We start from the raw sequence: 19,947 nt of genomic DNA, 5'->3' as shown, positions 1-19,947 counted from the left end.
GAAAGTGTGGTCCTGCTGCTCAGAGTGGTGTCTGATTTTAATTTTAAACTGACCACCTCTACTGCATCATCAACAGGAATGCACGTAAAGAGTGATGTGACATCAAAAGAGACCATTGTTTCATCAGTCTCCATGATGACATCCCTCACCTTATTTACAAAGTCCATGGTGTTCTGTATGTGGTGTTCTGAGCTGCCAACTAAAGGGATGAGTACAGACGCCAGATATTTGGAAACATTGTAAGTGACAGAGTTAATCATGCTAACAATAGGTCTTAAAGGTACACCTTGTTTGTGGATTTTAGGTAAATCATACAGACTAGATGCGGCCTCCCCTGGGTACAGTCTGTGGTACAGAATACGGTCAATAGCGTTGTCCTGCTCCAAATTTTTCAGGCAATCTATTAACTTCTTCTTGTAACTACTTCCTGGATCTCTTTTCAGAGGTTCATAAGTGGTTAAGTCACTAAGGAGTGTCATAACTTTCTCATGATAGTCTTTCTGGTTCAACATCACTGTGCACCTTCCTTTGTCTGCTGGGAGAATGATGATGTTTTTGTCCTTGCTAAGAGTGGTGAGTGCATCCTTCTCCTCTCTACTGATGTTGGAAGGTGGTGGTTTGGCATTGCTGAGGCAGGCTGAAACTTTGATTCTGAGTTATTCTGATTCACCCTCTAATTTTGTTGTTGCAGATGGCTGAGCGGCTGTGGCTGAGTGGTTAGAGCAGTCGTCCTCCAATACGAGAGTTGGGGGTTTGAATCTACCAGCAGTCACATGTCGAAGTGTCCCTGGGCAAGACACTGAACCCCTCATAGCTTCCGATGTGTGTCCCATCAGTGTATGAATGTGATAAAGCACTGATTAGTCTCTTTAGAATGATTTGTTCAATTAGCTTTGTAGAGATCTAGTAAAGTGCTGTATGAATGGGTAAATGAGGACACAGATTGTAGTGTAAAGCGCTTTGAGTAGCTTGAAATAAGATAGACAGGCGCTATACAAGTACAGTCCATTTACCATTTACTCAGTGGCTGTGATCATCTCCACCAGAGGAATTCTACTTGGTGCATCTGCAAAGTTCAGTCCCCTGGCAAGAATCTCTGTCTCCAGCTGGGTGAGCTGTCTGTCAGATAAATTCTTCACCCACTTTTCTGTCTCCCTGGCATGTAACTGTCTACTGAAGTGTTGTCTTCCACTGAATGTGTTGTTATTGGAATTGTGATGGTGTTGATGAGTTATTACTAAGTTAAACTTGTTTTGTTGTTGAGTCTTGGACTTGACATGCTGTGCTAAGCGTGCCTGATCTGTACAGTCCATCACTTGCGGAAGTGTGGCACCCTTTGGAGCACAAATTATGAGTCATCAGGACTCTGTACCACAGAGCAGACAGCGTCCCCACTAACTCAGGAGCCAGGCAGAAGGAGAAATCCCACACAAGACAGGCTCTAGAGCAATGTGGATATCCTAACTGGGCCTTCCTGAAAGCAGAGAAGAAACCCAAACAGGACTCCAGTCAGCCATCTTGTGAAAAGGAGGAACCCAGACCCAGACCAGTGGTCATTCCGTATGTTGAGGGAGTATCAGAGAAACTGAGACGTTTATTTTCTAAACATAACGTCCCAGTGGCTTTTAAACCCCAAAATACATTACCGCAAAGACTGGTTCATCCCAAAGATCCTGTCCCCCGGCACAAACAGAGTAATGTTGTGTATGCTGTTCAGTGTCAGGAGGGCTGTGATCAGTCTTACATCGGGGAAACTAAACAGCCACTGGCCAAAAGGATGGCCCAGCACAGAAGATCAACATCATCAGGCCAGGACTCTGCGGTCTACACTCATCTCCAGGCCAGCGGTCACTCTTTCAGGGATGAAGATGTGCACATCCTGGACAGAGAGGAACGATGGTTTGAGAGAGGAGTAAAGGAGGCCATATTTGTGAAAAGAAATCGTTCATCATTAAACAGGGGTAGAGGCCTCCATGTTCAACTGTCCTCCTCTTACAATGCTGTGATTGCTAGTATCACTCAGCCCTCTGTGAATAGTAAACAGCCATCAGTGTGCTAATGATCCATTGTTAGGCTGATGGTCCTTCTTGACCATGTGAGCAGCTGGTTTTGGTTGTCAGCATCAAACTGGTTGATCCACTCTGAGAAGGTGCTATTTAGGCCCTATTTACACGGACACGATGGGGGGAAACGTAGTTTTTTTTGTATGTTAATTAGAGGAAAAGATTTGCGTTGACACGGTCGCATTTTGGGTTTACATGCATCCGGAGGATTCCCCCCTGCCCTCCCGAATCCGCTGTAGTTACCATGCCGGGTCATTAAATGGCGCTGTGAATTTTGGACCTTTTGGATAAGAGTCGACAGATTTGACGCCAAGCGGGACCACTTCATCTAACAGCTCCACACCGGTCGCTGAGTGGACCAGAACCGAGTCAATGTCGGGCTTTACTCCGTGATCATCAGTAGCTGTTTTACAGCAGGTAAATCAATGTTCTTAATAATGTTAGCTTGTGTTTACTTCGGTTACAAAACAACCAACTGAGTTTTTATTTTTCCTGAAAGAAGAAGAAGGAGCTGTCTCCCAACAGGCGGACCGGTTCTGAACGAGGCTCCGCCCAGGTGCAGGGCAGGAGGACGTCGAAGAGAGAGATGTTGGATGAACTATTTATTTAAAATTCCCCTCATTTATTTTATTCAATCCATTCAAGTTCAGTTAACATGTTTTAATAGTGGGTTCAGTTTAATTATCAGTGTTTGTGTGACATACAGTTTGTGATGTTGAATAAATAAATTTCAATTCAATTCAGTTTATTTATATAGCGCCAAATCTCAACAAAGTTGTCGCAGGGCACTTTACAGAAACATTCACATAAAAGCCAATTAGTAAAGTTCTTTATCTAAGAATCCAACAGACAAGATGAATCTTGGCTTCGTTGTGGTCTCCCATACTGAGCAAGCACAGTGGAGACAGTGGAAAGAAAAACTCCCTTTTAAAAGGAAGAAACCTCCAGCAGAACCAGGCTCAGGACAAGAGACCGTCTGCTTTGACCGGCTGGTTGAGAGGACAGGAAGGAGAGACAGACAAACACAGAATGGTAGGTCCAGATATAGGTCCAGGTCCAGATATAGGTCCAGGTCCAGATATAGGTCCAGGTGTATCTGAAAGACAAAAAAAACCCCACATGTTAAGGATAGAAAAAATAATTACAAATACAAAACAGGTTGAGCAGAGTAAGTAAAGACAGTAGTAGAGTGAAAATTGTGGTCAGTTTGTCCTCCAGCAGTCTAAGCCCATAGCAGCATAATTAAGGGATAGCTCAGGAAACCCAAGCTGACCCTAACTATAGGATTTAGCACAAAGGTAAGTCTTAAGCCTAGTTTTAAAACTGGATAAAGTGTCAGACTCACGGACAGAGATTGGCAGTTGGTTCCACAAGAGAGGAGCCTGATAACTGAAAGATCTGCCTCCCATTCTGTTTTTGTAAATTCTAGGAACCACAAGTAAACCTGCAGTCTGAGAGCGAAGTGCTCTGTTTGGAAAATATGGAACAATAAGATCTGTAATATAAAATGGAGCCAGGTTGTTGAGAGCTTTGTATGTTAGAAGTAAGATTTTGAAATCTATTCTGGATTTTACAGGGAGCCAATGGAGAGAAACTAAAACTGGAGAGATATGATCTCTCCCAGTAACTCCAGTTAAGACTCTGGCAGCAGCATTTTGGATCAACTGAAGACGTTTTAAGGAAGTATTTGGACATCCACAAAATAAACCATTGCAATAGTCCAGTCTAGACGTGACAAATGCATGGACCAGTTTTTCTGCATAATTTTTAGATAAGATGTTTCTAATTTTAGTGATATTACTCAGATGGAAGAAGGCAGTTCTAGTAACGTTTTTAATGTGGGGGATAAAAGACATGTCCTGATCAAAAATAACACCAAGATTTTTAACATTAGAGCTGGAGGACAGATTAATGCCATCTAAGGAGGGAGAAAGACTGAAACATTCATTCCTAAGGTGCTCAGGTCCAAAAACCAAAACCTCAGTCTTGTCTGTTCAACTGGAGAAAATTAAGGGTCATCCAGGTTTTTATGTCTTTAAGACATGCTTGTAGTCTAAGTAGCTGATTGGGTTTATTGGACAAATAAAACTGTGTATCATCAGCATAACAATTGAAATTTATCCCATGCTGTTTAATAACTTTACCTAATGGAAGCATATATAAAGTAAAGAGTATTGGCCCAAGCACTGAGCCCTGAGGAACTCCATGACTAACTTTGGTATATGAAGAAGATTTATTATTTACATTTACAAACTGGACTCTTATCAGATATATATGATTTAAACCACTTTAGAGCCGTTCCTGTAATCCCAACATCATATTCAAGCCTCTGTAGTAAAATATTGTGATCAACTGTATCAAATGCAGCACTGAGGTCTAACAGGACCAGTATAGACACAAGTCCATTGTCTGAGGCCATGAGAATATCATTAGTGACTTTTACTAGTGCTGTTTCTGTGCTATGATGAGCTCTAAACCCTGACTGAAACTCTTCAGATTATTTCTTTGTAGATGTTCACGCAACTGACCTGCAACTATTTTCTCTAGAATTTTTGAGATGAAAGTTAGATTAGATATAGATCTATAATTGGCCAGAATTTCTAAATCAAGGTCAGACTTCTTAAGTAAAGGTTTAATTACAGCAACCTTAAAGCTCTGTGGTACATAACCATCCATTAAAGACAAATTAAGTAGATCCAAAATGTGGACATTAATTAGTGGAAATACCTCTTTAAACAGTCTGGTTGGGATGGGATCTAGCAGGCATGTGGATGGGATCTAGCAGGCATGTAGATGGGATCTAGCAGGCATGTGGATGCTTTGGATGAGGTTATTATTTTTGACAATTCAGAGCTCAACAGGACAAAAACTGTCCAAACATAAATCAGGCTCTAGTGAAATTCTTAAAGTTGCCTCATTTCACAGGGGACTAGAGATAGTAGAAGGAAGGATGGTTTGAATTTTCTCTCTAATTGAAATAATTTTATTTATAAAGAATCTCATGAAGTCATCACTACTTATAGTTGTAGGGATACATGGTTCAACAGAAATGGGACTTTTAATTAGTCTAGCAATAGTACTAAACAGAAACCTAGGGTTATTTTTATTCTCCTCTATTAAAGATGAGTAATATAAAGTTCTAGCTTTATGGAGAGCTTTTTTATATGTTAGCAGACTATCTTTCCAAGTTAAATAAAATTCTTCAACATTAGTAGAGCGCCATTTTCTCTCCTGGTTTCTAGATGCTGCTTTAAAGTACGTAACTCAGAATTGAACCATGGAGCCAGTTTCCTCTGATTGATTACTTTATTTTTCAGTGGATCAATTTTATCAAGTGAAGTTTGCATTGAAGTTGTAAGATGATCAACTAGATGATCTAAGTCTCTGTTCTCTGATGCATTACTCTGCAAGACAGAGGAAAACATTGATGGAAGAGATTGTTTCAATTTGGTTACAGCATTTTCTGATAAGCACCTGCTGAGATGAAATTTACTCTCAGTGACTGTGTAGTCATTTAATGTAAACTCAAAGTTATTAAAAAATGGTCGGACAGAACAGGATTTTGAGGAACTATTACCAAGTCCTTAATCTCTATACCATAGGTCAGAACTAAATCAAGAGTGTGATGATAAGAATGAGTAGATGTGTGGACGTTTTGGGTAAAACCAAATGAGTCTATTAAATTATTAAAGGATATGCTTAAACTATCACTTTCAACATCTACATGAATATTGAAATCACCCATTATGATGATTTTATCAGTATTTAATAATAAGTCAGTTAATAATTCTGAGAATTCAGACAAAAACTGAGAGTAAGCGCCTGGTGGACGATATATAACAACTAGTAAAAGTGGCTTTTCTGATTTCCATTTTGGATGAGAAAGACTGAGGGGCAGCGATTCAAAAGAATCATAACTAATAACTGGTTTGGCATTAATCAATAATCCTGACTGAAAAATAGAAGCTGCTCCTCCACCTCGGCCAGTTGTTCTAGGAACATGAAAATTTAAATAATTAACAGGAGTGGATTCATTTATACCAACAAAATCCTCCTGTTGTAGCCAAGTTTCTGTCAGACACAATAAATCAATATGATGATCAGTTATCAGTTCATTAACTAACAGGGATTTACAGGAAAGAGATCTGATGTTCAATAATCCACATTTAATGATTTTATGATTTTGCTCTGGTAAAGTAACTGTGTTTATTTTAAGCAGATTTTTATGGTTTATATTTTTAGAGCTGATTTTTGGTTTATGTAATTTGAGCCGTGGGCGAGTTGACACTGTTTCAATGTGGGTGTGGGTGGGTAACAGAGGAGAAGCAGCAGAGAGGTGGAGGACTACAACTCTGCTTCCTGGACTGGACCCTGGGTTGTCAATAATTTGGGGGATAAACAAAATCAGCCATATTTCTAGAAAGAAGAGCGGCTCCGTCCAAAGTGGGATGGATGCCATCTCTCCGCATCAGACCAGGTTTTCCCCAGAAAGAACTCCAGTTATCTATGTAGCCCACGTCGTTGTCAGAACACCACCTGGACATTCATCGGTTAAACGACGACATACGGCTAAACATGTCATCGCTGGTCAGGTTGGGGAGGGGGCTGGAGAAAACTACAGAGTTCGACATGGTTTTAGCAAAGTCACACACTGAAGCAACATTAATTTTAGTGACCTCCGATTAGCGTAACCGGGTGTCATTACTGCCGACGTGAACAACAATCTTACTGTATTTAGCCTTAGCCTTAGTCAGCAGTTTCAGATAAGATTCTATGTCGCCCGCTCTGGCCCCCAGAATGCATTTGACTATGGCCACTGGAGTCCCTAAAGCCACGTTTCGGAGTATGGAGCTGCCAATAACTAGGGTCTGTTTCTCAGCGGGTGTGTCACTGAGCGAGGAAAATCTATTAGAAACGTGGTGAACTGGGGGCTTAGGCTTAGCACTACGCTTGCTCCGGACCGTCACCCAGCCGGCCTGGGGTCCCGGCTACTCGGGGTCTGCTGGAGGACAGCTAACGGGAGCTAGCCTCTGTGGTTCCGCGCTGTCTAAGGGCACCTGGCTAGTTACTGGATTTTCTACAGCACGGAGCCGAGCTTCCAGTTCAGACAGCCTCTCTTCCAAAGCTACCATAAGACTACATTTGTTTCATGTATCATTACCACTAAAGGAGGCAGAGGAATAACTAAACATCTGACACACGGAGCAAGAGAATACAGAGGAAGCAGGGAGAGAAGCAGCAGCCATGCTAAGCTAACGCTAGCAGGAGCTAGCAGAGCCAAATACACCAATAAAAAACGAGAAGTGTTGAAAGAGAAGAGGTGTGTTAAGCACTATCCAACAGTAGAAAAACAACTGTACTAAGTGTGTTTGTGAACTAGAATGAAAAACTGTGCAAAAGACAGATAAATCCAGAAAACAAGAGATGACTCGAACAAACAATTCACTCGAGCTACCAACAAACAAACAGGAAGTGACACATTACGTCTCACCACGAACGTGCAACGTCACACCACAAGGAGGCAGCCTTCGAGTACAGAGGAGAAACATTAAACCTGATGTCTTCATTTTCAACTTTAGTGTTCAGCAATATGTTTAGCATCATTTTAAATTTGAATTACATAATGTCCAGATAGCTTCATTTAGCTCAGAGCTTCATTATATCTCACACTAACATAAATACTGTTTGTTATTGTTAAACTTATTATTTAGCACATTTAGATGTTATAGTGCAGCGCGACCTGTACGTGTGCCTCGTTCTATAAACAGCGACATCAGAACTGGATCAGACTGTGTCTCTTCCAACACAGATGTCGGTCACAGCACCTGGAATCTGATGTAGATTAACTACGAGATTAAAAATATATTCCATCAGTCCAGGTTCTGAAAGCAGTGTATCCGCCGCCATGTTGATAGAAATATAGCGCCTGTCCGCGTGTGCGCATGTGGTTTAACACAAAGCCTCAGTGGGAGATGTTTACATTATCAGCGGGGGGGGGGGGGGGGGGGGTGTCAGAGAAAAACCTCCACTCTTGAAGGTGGGTTCAGAAACCTCCGGATTCAAAGAGGGGGGGCCACTGTTGTCGTGTAGATGATCAGCAGAACCGCAGAGAGGAAGCTGCGGATGCTCTCAAAATATGTGCCGTGTAAACGGCCCCTAAAGAGACTGAGCTGAATACAGCACCTCAGACTGAGGAAGTCGTTTCTACATTTTTTTGTTGTTTTGCTTTGTTTAGTTTTTTTGAATGTCCAGAGGACCAGATTTAACTTTTTTGGATCGTTCATTTAAAAGAAACAAAAACAAAACCATCAAAAAGAAAAAAAACATTGAATGAAAAGAGTGCAGAACGAAGAAAAAAATTCTTATATCTGCCCCTTGTTAAAAAAATAAAATAACTTTAAACAAAAGATTTTTCTACCTGGATTATTGAGCATGCATCAGGATATTTTAAACAAAATCGTTTAAAAAGAAACATGTTTTGTGTTAGCAGAATTTAATTCTAACTTTAAAACTTATCCAACATTAATAAAACTTACCTCAAGTTGCCTTTTTGGACATGCATGTATAGATTTGTACAAATTGTACTTGACAGGAGATTATTACAGCCTCATATCAAATCAATACTGATGATGATATCGGAAAGGTATCAGTATCGGCCGAAATAAAAAAATGTGGATCGGTGCATCCCTAATACAAAGTACTTGATGTTTTGATCACATGGAAGGGATTTTGAGAGAACACTGGTGATTTTTGTTGCATTGTGTGTTTATTATCCAGATATTCGTGAGGTGTTTGCACATGTCCTGTCAGATCTAAGGATCCCATACACTCGTGTTCCAGTGGAACCAGGTTTACAGAACTGCCCGTGGCTACCAGAACACCTCCAAAGTTTTTACATGCAGGTGGAAAAAGATGCTCTGGATTCCATCCCTGTCTTCCAACGCTATGGAATCAGGTATGTTTTAATGTGTGTCTGGTTTTCTACGTCTTTCTTTGTTCAATGTTTTCCCTACCATTATACAAGCGGGGTGCCCCTCCCCATCAACAGAACTGAGCACCCCGCCTACCAAACCGAACTTGCCCCCCCCCCACCTCCCCGCCCAGCACTGACATAGCACTAAGCTAGCGGCGCAAAATACAGGCTCTCTAGCTAAAAAGCTAAAGGCAGCACTCACATTGCCTCTTCCTTCAAGCTGAACACCCCCTGCCCCTACTCAAAAACTGCTGCACTCAGACATGTGTCCGTCCCCTCGTCAACAAAAATCATGGATGAGATGAGCACCCCACCACGGCAAGTTAACTAGGGGAAACACTGAAGTTACCTCTGATTTTTGTCATGATGTTGTTGGAACCATAATTGTGAAATGTTTCTTGGACTTTGGCAGCTTCAGTGTAGATTTGCATATTAAATATGAGTCAATTAATATGAGTCATCCAAATGTATCAGAAGCATAATTTTAAGGGTTCACACTTTCTCTGGTCCTCCTCGAAAGTCAGAAGTCACACGTGTGATGTAGTTGATAGTCTTTCTCAGTCTAGTCACTCCTTATGGTCTATCCAGTTCGCCCCCTTTTTCATGCTCGAGCAAATTACAAATAGACAGCTGCCTCAAATAACTGTTCTATCAGCAACAAAACAACCTACAACTCTACAAACAGAATTAGCAAAATGTTAGGCATATCTTATGATCTGCAGGTTATGCTTCATGATTGTTGAAGCTTTTTATGACAAACATTATGTAAGGCACAAAGGTGTTGATTTTATTTTATTGATAACTGTTGTTTATTTTTTTTTCAGCCTAAAGGACATTACTGACTGAAGGATATAGCCTAATCAAACCTTTAAAGTGGCACGTTCTTCTGTTTAACACGCACACACACCTGAGCCCTGGGTCCATCAGGAAGACCAGCTGCCGAATAGGCTAGAGAAACAGTTTTGCATAGCCAGTGAGACAAGCGCTGAAAAGATGACAGTTGACCTTGTGACTGATGTCTGAAATGAATTGTTACGTCCACCATGAACATAACATATTAAGGAGGACACAGGACACAAATAAGGAGGTTCAAACATTCAATTTATTAAATAAAGCTGCTGCTTCCTGTAAAAAAATGATTAGGAATCCCCAATTCCCATGTCCACCTACAAAACCCAAAAACCCAAAGTAGCAACTTAAAGATGGACCTGGTGGGCCGGCCACACAGAACAAAAGGTACCACAGCGGGCCAACCCTATACAGGGCTGTTGACGCTACTGGGCACCAGTACTACAAAAACTACAAAAAACTCTACTACAAAAGAAGGAGCAAAAACGGGGCTACCAGGCGAAAACACTACAAAAACATACACAAAGGTAACAAAAATTACCTGAGGTGGCTGGGACCACTGACAGCAGGCCACAGCTCCAGGACAAGAGAGAGACTCAAAACAGTGTGTCTCAGAAGGGCTAAAAAAACAGAGTGAGTCATTGACAGATGTGGTGGAGAGAATCCGGTGATTTCTCAAAATAAGTGTTTTTTTTGTTTTTTTTTTCCTGTGCGGCCTGGTATAAATTGACCCACGGCCCGGTACTGGTCGGCGGCCCGGTGGTTGGGGACCACTGCTTTAGACAGTGCACAAATGTAGTGAACTAGGCCTGATGTCAAAACCTTGACCTAAGGACCATATGGGACAGAAGCTGTAATTTCATTGATTTGAATCCAGAAATACAGGTTGACCCATCCTGAGACTTTCTTTCTTGAATTAATCAAGTAAAAGAAGACTACTTTCTATTATCATTACCATTTTACAAATGTTTTGATAATCAAATTGTGTTAGTTCAAACAATGTTTACATGTTGAAGTGAACTACTCATTTTTAAATCAACTGTGAAACAGTAATAACGATTTAATCCTCATTCAAAGAAGAAATCAGGTTAATGATGCATTGTCTGATTTTCTGTCTTCAGTGAGCAAGTGTGTAAGTTGGTCAAAGTTCAAGTTTCGGTCAACTGCAAGTTTACTGAAAAGAAATGTCATGTTTAACTTTTACAGCAAGATACTGGAGAAGTGACTCCACGAAGTCTGAATTCTTCATAACAATCTTCTGTCTGTTCTTAAACAATCTTAATCTTTTTCCTTGACTTTTCATAACACCTTACATCACAAAACACACCTCTGTTTTGGTCCATCGACCAATCAGAAACTCCCAAATGAACCGGAAATAGAGCCCTTTAAATGTTGGTACTTCCTAGTCCAACCTAGCAGTAGCTTTTTAGTTAGAGTTGTAGAAAGAGAAGAGTCAGCTGATGATGGAGAGTTCTGCAAGAGGTTCCACCTCCAGTTGGAGTCGGGTGGAGAGTTTGCAGCTCCAGTCGTTTGGGAGTAGATGAAGAAGTTCTGCAGTTCTGAAACTCAGCAGTTCCAGAGTTCATGAAGGCTGGAATTCAGGATGCTGCTGAAAGAAGATCAAACTGAACGAGAGAAGATCTGGGAATTATGAAACTTCTGTCCTGGATGACCTCACGACTCCCGAGGTTTAGCTGTTCTTACGGAGACGCTGAAAAGTGGCTCGAAGTGGAACTTTACGCCGGAATTGACATATCTTCAGAAAGGTAAAAAGTCGATCTTCAACCAAAGTGTACCGTTGGGACAAGCTGGTCCAAAGGAGCGTGTTGTTCTGGTTAAAACAGACAAATTCCCTCACACATCTCTCTCAACTTAAACTTCATCTTTCCATCTTTAAAATTCTTCTATCTGCTAAAAATCATTACAGATATTTTTAGAAATGTCTGAAGCAAAGTTTTTCAATCACCGCCGTGTGGTTAATAATCTGTTGTATTACTGGAAGTGAGAACAATCGCTGCATTGTTTACTTCCTGTAAACTGATTAATAAGCTGTCGTTATTTTCAATTTTTGCCAATTAATGTAAATGTGTGATGTGTTAAACTTGATTCTGTTAATAAATGACCCACTGTCGTTGGTGAGTCAAAGATAATTAACGTCTCACGTCCACATTTTATTAAATTCAGATGCACGTTATTATACAGTCCAGAAAAATGAAAGAATCCGTTTAATTTATGAATATATCATGCATATGTTCTACTACACAAATACGAGTGCTAAGTCCCATTGTGGAAGTAACGTAAAGCATAAAGCAACATCTGAGGTCATAGTTTGTGCACAAATGCGTTCACCCCCAGCAGTGGTGCATTCTGCAGGTTTCGAGAGAAAAATAGTTTGCAGTGGGTGTTTTCTCAGGTGGCCATCAGATCCACGTCCGCTTTCCGGAACTTGCTCCAGATCTGGAGGATTAGGTCCGGATTGTGGCTCCAATCTTTGTCCCTGGCCCCCTGCTGGACATAATATCTGCTCTTCTGTTTAGCACGCCTGGGATGTAAACTGCTCTGATGGAACGTAGATGTGTGTGCATCTAACAGAGTAGCTCTCTGGCCACGTCCAGAAGCTGAGCCAAGTGAACTTCCCCTTTGCTCTTTATGTAAGCTGCTGCGGTTCTGTTGTCCGTGTGGACCATAATGTGATGACCCCGGAGTAGTGGGGCAAAGTGTCTGATCACTTTCCCCATGGTAAGAAGTTCCACCTCGTTTATGTGGAGAGACGTGTGGGGTGGCCATCTCCCTCCCACTGTCTGTGACAGACACATCCCACCCACCCCCATCCAGAGAGGGACGCATCTGTGAACACGGAAACGAATGACGTCACTTTGACCAGGGGAACCCCTTCCATCAGGGTCTGGGGGTTTTCCCGGTGCCTCAGGTCTGCCCCTACCGACCAGGAAGTCATTCCGAACTTGTGGTGAGAGGGGTTGAGGTGCTGGTGATTGAACTATCTCTGTAGTTTCCTCATGTGGAGTAAACATAGCGGAATGACAACATGAGCCGCTGACTTCCGGTAAGATGGCACCCGTGTACATGGCTTGCAATCCACCTCTGCTGATGGTGTTCGGATTATTTTTGTTTTTTGCATTTCACATCTGTGACATCAACTTTCTGCTGGCGTATGACAGACAACAACTTTTGGATCTTCATTTTTCTGTCACTGAAGTCACTTATTTTGACCATTATCAGCGTACCTCTGGACCCCTCCCCCTCCTCCCCCCTGCTGGCAGACGTGCCAGCTTACCTCCGCTGCGCTCCTCACCTCCCTGCCCGGAGATCTTGCTTCAGATGCCAGGGAAAACGTGCTGGTCAGCTGGTGAAGCTGAAAGCTCTGCGCGCTGCATCTTACTCTTCAGCTGGTGGTCATGGTCTCCAGCTTCCCGCGTGCCCGGACCAGGTAACCAGCGGGAGTTGTCAGCCATTGCGCAGCCCGGAGCGACCTGGAGGGGCTGTTATTGAAAACCTGCGGCCATTAGCGCGCGCTAACTCCTCCGCTGCTGGCTCCACTTTGGACAATTTCCGGATGTGTTTGGTCAACGCAAGATCTGTTACCAACAAAACTTTTATCCTCAGGGACTACTTTCAAGAGCACGATCTGGACTTTCTGTGCATCACAGAGACTTGGATGTTTCCGGGTGAGTCCAGCGCCTTGACGGAATTACTGCCACCGAACAGTCTGTGTTTTAACGCCCCGCGGCCATCAGGCCGGCGCGGTGGTGGATTATTAACAATATTCAAATCAACTTTTGACTGTAAACAACTGCCCATCCCAGTTTCCCGCGCCAGCTTTGAGCTGAGCGTCTTTGAACTCGGACATTCACCTCCGACGTTATTTGCACTCGTCTACCGTCCACCTCGGTCTAAGGATTTCATAAATGAGTTTTCTGACTTCTTGGCTGAAATCACACCAAAATATGAGCATCTTTTCATTATTGGTGACTTTAATTTGCACGTGTGCTGTCCTGAGAAGCCCTTGGTTAAGGACTTTTTAGATTTATTGGACTCATTTAATTTAACTCAGCATGTAAACGGTCCCACCCAAGAGCGTGGACATACACTGGACCTTGTTTTAACTCATGATATGGCTGTTAATAATCTTGTTATTGGTGATAATGTTTTTTCAGACCACATGCCAGTCCGGTTTGAGTTCACCCTCCCCCATCTAACTCCTAAGTCGTGCATTCCTGCACGTCGCACTCGGACCATTAACCACTTCACTGCCGCATGTTTCACAGATGTTTATAACTCTGAAATGATCATTCAGCCCCCCAGTGTTTCTCACCACCACTGAGGAGCTGACATCCCAGTTCAGCTCTGTCTGCTTAAAGACTATGGATCATGTTGCACCTGTTAAAACCAAAAAATCAAAACTCAGAGCAGAACCTTGGCTGAGTGACGTTACCAAGGCCGCTAGGCAGCAATGTAGGAGGGCGGAACGAAAGTGGAGGAAAGACAGGCTGCAGGTCTCTTTCCAGATACTTAAAGAGAGTTGACGCTGTTATCAGAAAACAGTAAAAGCTGCTAAATCAAAATTCTTCTCTGATATAATTACCTCAAACTCTCACAACCCACGTGTCCTCTTCTCCACCCTAAACTCTGTTCTCCACCTCACTGAACCATCACCTCTGGAAGCCTCGACTGAGCTGTGCGACAACTTCCTACATTTCTTTGTAGAAAAAATTGTGACCACCAGGGCTCTCATTTCCCCTCCAACTCATGACCCATCCATCCGACCTCAATCTGTAGCTCCTTTTGACCATTTTGAACCCATCACTCTATCTTCTCTAGAGCAGGTCATGTGCAGCTTGAAACCTTCTGGTTCCGCCTTTGATGTGGTCCCCCCCGACTACTAAAGGAGGTTTTTCCTACTCTAGGTCCGTCCATTCTTGCCATAATAAACAGTAGTTTATCCACTGGCGTGGTGCCAAAAGCCTTTTAACATGCTGCTGTCCAGCCTCTCATGAAAAAACAAACCTTGACCCCTCAGTTGTTTCCAACTTCCTACCTGTCTCCAAACTCCCATTTGTTTCTAAAGTACTGGAGAAAATAGTCGAGTCCCAGTTGAAGTGCTTCCTGGAGGATCACGCCATCTTAGAGCTTTTCCAATCTGGCTTTAAACCTCTCCACAGCACTGAAACTGCCCTGCTGAAGGTCTTTAACGACATCTTCAGATTCACAGATACCGGTGATTCTGTGCTGCTTTTCCTGTTGGACCTTACAGCCGCCTTTGACACCATCGACCATGAGATCCTCGTTGCTAGGTTGGAGCAGTGGGTGAGCGTCACAGGATCAGCCCTCAATTGGTTCAGATCTTACCTCACTGACAGATCCTTTTGTGTCTCCATCAAGGATTTTAGTTCCGCAGAGGCAGAGCTTAAATGGGGGGTTCTGCAGGGGTCCATACTGGATCCCCTCCTATTCTCTTTATATCTGCTGCTGCTTGGTGCTATTTTCCGGAAACACAACATGCCCTTCCACTTCTATGCCGATGACTGTCAAATTTACTTCCCCCTAAGACACAATGGTACATGCTCTATTCAACCGCTGCTCAACTGCCTGGCTGACATCAGGGACTGGATGGCTTTAAACTTCTTAAGTTTCAATGAAAAGAAGTCTGAAGTCATGTTGTTCCCTCCCAACAACACGATCACAAACCACTGCATCGACCTTTCCGCTCTAACCCTGTCAGAAAAACAAAGAGTCACTAATCTGGGCGTGATAATGGACCCTTCCCTGAAACTTAACAATCATGTAAACATGATCGTTAAATCATGTTTCTTCCAACTGAGGCGGCTGTCTAAACTGAAGCCCATATTGTCCAAAAAGAACCTGGAGAAAGTAATACATGCATTCATTACATCTAGGCTTGATTACTGCAATTCACTCCTGTTTGGTATCAGTCAGACCTCCATTGCACGACTACAACTGGTCCAGAATGCAGCAGCTCCATTTTTAACCAGTACAGGCAAAAGAGAGCACATTACACCAGTTTTGGCCTCACTGCACTGGTTACCGGTTCACTTTCGAATCCAGTTCAAAATACTCATGTATGTCTACAAATCACTGAACAGTGTCACCCCCCCCCCCCCCCCATATCTCTCTGATTTGCTACAACTGTATGTCCCACCACGCTCCCTGAGGTCAGCGGACCAGTTGCTCCTCACAATTCCAGGAACTCGTCTTAAGCGCAGAGGTGACAGGACCTTCTCTGTAGCCGGACCAAGACTCTGGAACGAGTTACCTCTGCTTGTCAGACAGGCCCCCTCCCTCTCGGTTTTCAAGTCCCGTTTAAAAACTCACTACTATTCAATAGCTTTCAACACAAGATTATATGTGTTTTGATCCTGTATGCTCCACACTGGTTTGTCGTCATTATCTGCATCGTTTTTTGTCTATATTCTGATTTACCTCATTTTGTATTTTGCTTTGTGTGTTACCTGTTGTTTTGTCTGTACAGCACTTTGGTTGGCCTTGTTGCTGTTTTAAGTGCTTTATAAATAAAGTGGTATGGTATGGTATGGTATGGTATGGTATGGTATGGTATGGTATGGTATGGTATGGTATGGTATGGTACATCATTCCTAGCAGACGCATGACTGTCAGTGCTGTCACCGACCTGTGAACCCTGACTTGAAGCAGTGACGTCAGGGATTCCCTCCTCTGTTGTGACAGGAGTAGGGCTGGGTACCTTTCTAAAAAAAAATCTGTACCGGTGTCAGTACCTTCACTTTGGTGTTGGTTCCTGGACAGTTCTTTTTTCTGTACCAGTTTTGTAATTAATATTAATTCTAACAAGAATAAAATTACGTTACACATTACAGTACAAATCTTGAGTTTTATTTTTTAACTTTGGTATTTCTATTCCAAGCAGTTTCCTTAAATAAAAATAAACAAATAATTTCCAGTTCAAAAGACCAGTTTCAAACCAGTGACACGTCAGTGTCTAATGCTCACTGCTACACACTGAGGGCCTTTTCACTTCACAGTTTTTCTTAAGAAACATCAACATGTCTGTTTTCTCTGGACACAAACAAGCCCACTCCTGGCTGATGGTGTCTCCAGCAGTAGAAATTGTTCACTCTGAGGGTGTGGATGATGCTTGTTGCACACACAGATACCTGGTTGTCAGTTTGATAGCACTGATATATTGTCCCTCATTCCACCAGCAGGTCACTGGATTCACTGCCATTAGAACACAAAACATCAACAATAACATGGTTGTGTTCTTATTGATCAAAAAACATTATCTAGGCAGAGAGATAAAAGTTTAACTGGTCAACAACATCCTTTACAGTTTACTTACCTCCACCATGCAGCCTCCACTGTAGAAAAAGCAGCAAACTTTAACAACAAAGTTTGTGATTGTCCTGTGGCCCCCACCTCGCTTTTCTTTTGTCTCTCTGTCCTCCTCTAGTAAAGTCAACTTTATTTATCAAGCACATTTAAAACAGAACATGTTATCAAAGTGCTTAACAACAACAACAATCAATGAGAGTAAAATTAAAGAGAGAAAAAAACAATACACTAATAATAATTGCAGAATTAATAAAAAGCATTTAAAACATAGGGTCACAGATAAAAAAAAAAAAACACTGGATCAATTTACACTATGTGAAATGCCTGAGAGAACAAATGGGATTTTAGCAGAGATTTGAAGTGAGGAAGGGAGGTGGCCTGCCTGATGTTGGGGGGGCAGGTTGTTCCAGAGTTTGGGGCTGATATAGAAATTATTATTTTAATGCTTTTATGCCAATCTAGACCTATATTATACTTATTTAAACACACTTATACTCACTTTTGATGCAGCTTATCTGCTTATTCAGTCATTCCTGTGCTGCAGATGTGTTTTGGAGTAATTAAAGTCCTCCGGGGGATGCTCTAACCAGAAGATTGGGGCCCCATCTTCAGGTTACAGTGACCCAGGTTTTGAAGGACATGTTTATATGAAATCGCTCTGTTGCACAGATTGCTTTGATGAAGGAAAAACAGATTTAATTAAATCTGTTCTCCTGGCAACCATCAAAACTTGCTTTGATCTGCTCTCACGCGATCAGGGGAGCCTTTATAAGAAATGTATCAGACAACAGAGGGTTGGAAGTCTCGTGTGGACCAGAGCGCGCTGGTGCCATCCGCAATTTTGATGTGATTTCTTCTTTACCTGGGTCGAAAACGGCTTCCCGGCCAGTGTCACGGTGAGAAGTTATTTCATATCAATCTGTGTGTTAAGAGTGTACGAGTGTACATGTATGTTTTTCGCTCGGTTGTTTTCTGTGGCAGGATAATAAAGGACACTAATTTACTCCTAGCAGTGACAGCCTTCTGTGTTTTATTTTTCCTATTTGTCTGAATATCTGTGCCGACCGTTTCACGAGCCCTTTTGATAAAGAATTTCACAATACAGGGGCCCATGACTGAAAAAGCCCGATCTCCTGGGAGCTTCAGTCTTGTTTTTGGAACAGCCAAAAGCAACTGATCAGATGATCGCAGGGCCCGAGAGGGAACGTAAGGTTCCAGAAGCTCAGAGAGGTAAAGGTGTGCGAGGCCATTTAAGCACTTGAAGGTCAACAGAAGAATTTTAAAGACTATCCTCGTACGAACAGAGAGCCAGTGAAGGGAGGACAGAACTGGTGTAATATGTTCAGACCTACGAGTTTCGGTTAAAAGTCGAGCAGCAGCATTCTGGACAAGCTGAAGACGTGAAATGGAGGCTTGGCTGATCCCAGCATAGAGTGCATTGCAATAGTCCAATCGGGTCGTGACAAAGGTGTGGACTAGTTTCTCAAGGTTGGGTCTGGACAACACTGGCTTGAGCTTAGCTACCTGTCTGAGTTGGAAGAAGATTTTCTGCAGAACAGAGTTGATTTTTTTGTCAAACTTGAAATCAGAGTCTAAAACATCCCGAGATTTTTACCAGACTGCTTCAGATATGGCTGAAGAGAGTCCAGGTTGACAGGATCAGTGGCGGCAGTTGAGCTAGGGTTAAAGATAATGACTTCAGTCTTCTCATCGTTAAAACTTAAGAAATTTGAAGCCATCCAAGCCTCAATGTCATCCAGACATTTTAACAGCGGGTGAATGGAGCAAACACTTGCTGGTTTCACAGGTAGGTAGATCTGGCAGTCATCAGCATAACAATGGCATGAAAGACCAGGTTTCCTCAGAATGGACCCCAGTGGGAGCAAATAAAGTGAGAACAGTAGGGGTCAAGTCAGTCAAGTCAGATTTATTTATAGAGCTCATTTAAAACAGAAACTGTTACCAAAGTGCTTAACAAAAATATCACATCATCAAATAAAAAGTAGCAAGATATATTTACAGCACATGGAATAAAAATATAAAACCGAAAACATAATTAGAAACAACGAAATACTAAATCAGATCACGTTGTGTCAAAAGTCAAGGAAATAATAACAAAAAGCATAAACTCAGTCAGAAACAATGAAATACTAAATCAGATCTGATGACCTTGTGTTAAATAGGAATAATAACAAAAGCATAAACAGAATCAGCATCATTGAAAAACTAGATCTAAATCCAATCACCCTGTGTTAAATGTCAATGAGTACAGATGTGTTTTTAGGAGAGATTTAAAAGCAGAGACTGAGGTGGCCTGTCGAATGTTGATGGGCAGATTGTTCCAAAGTTTAGGGCCCACGACTGAAAACGCTCGATCTTCTCTGAGCTTCAGCCTGGTTTTTGGTACGGCCAAAAGCAGCTGGTCTGATGATCTCAAAGCCCGAGAAGGAGCATAAGGATGAAGAAGGTCAGAGAGGTATGATGGTGCAAGGCCATTAATGCACTTGAATGTCAGCAGGAGAATTTTAAAATCAACTCTGACACGTACAGGAAGCCAGTGAAAAGAGGACAGAACCAGAGTAATGTGCTCAAACCTGCGAGTTCCTTTTAGTAGCCGAGCTGCAGCATTTTGTACGAGCTGGAGACGTGAAAGTGAAGCCTGACTAACCCCAACATAAAGCGAGTTACAGTAGTCCAGCTGGGTTGTAATAAATG

General features: G+C 42.3%; 1 protein-coding gene across 1 annotated transcript in view; it reads left to right on the top strand.

Moving 5' to 3' along the window:
• The window catches only part of ydjc (YdjC chitooligosaccharide deacetylase homolog), a 30,734-nt gene that overhangs the window by 3,628 nt on the left and 7,159 nt on the right, over positions 1 to 19,947 (top strand). Inside the window, exon 2 of the mRNA XM_037680774.1 lies at positions 8,841 to 9,018. Coding sequence (XP_037536702.1) covers positions 8,841 to 9,018 — 178 coding nt within the window. The remainder of the gene's footprint in view (positions 1 to 8,840; positions 9,019 to 19,947) is intronic.

Source organism: Nematolebias whitei, chromosome 8, assembly GCF_014905685.2.
Source record: "Nematolebias whitei isolate Nwh7 chromosome 8, NemWhi1, whole genome shotgun sequence".
NCBI lineage: Eukaryota > Metazoa > Chordata > Actinopteri > Cyprinodontiformes > Rivulidae > Nematolebias > Nematolebias whitei.
The sequence above is the reverse complement of the archived record's forward strand: the minus strand, read 5'-3'. Positions and strand labels throughout refer to the sequence as shown.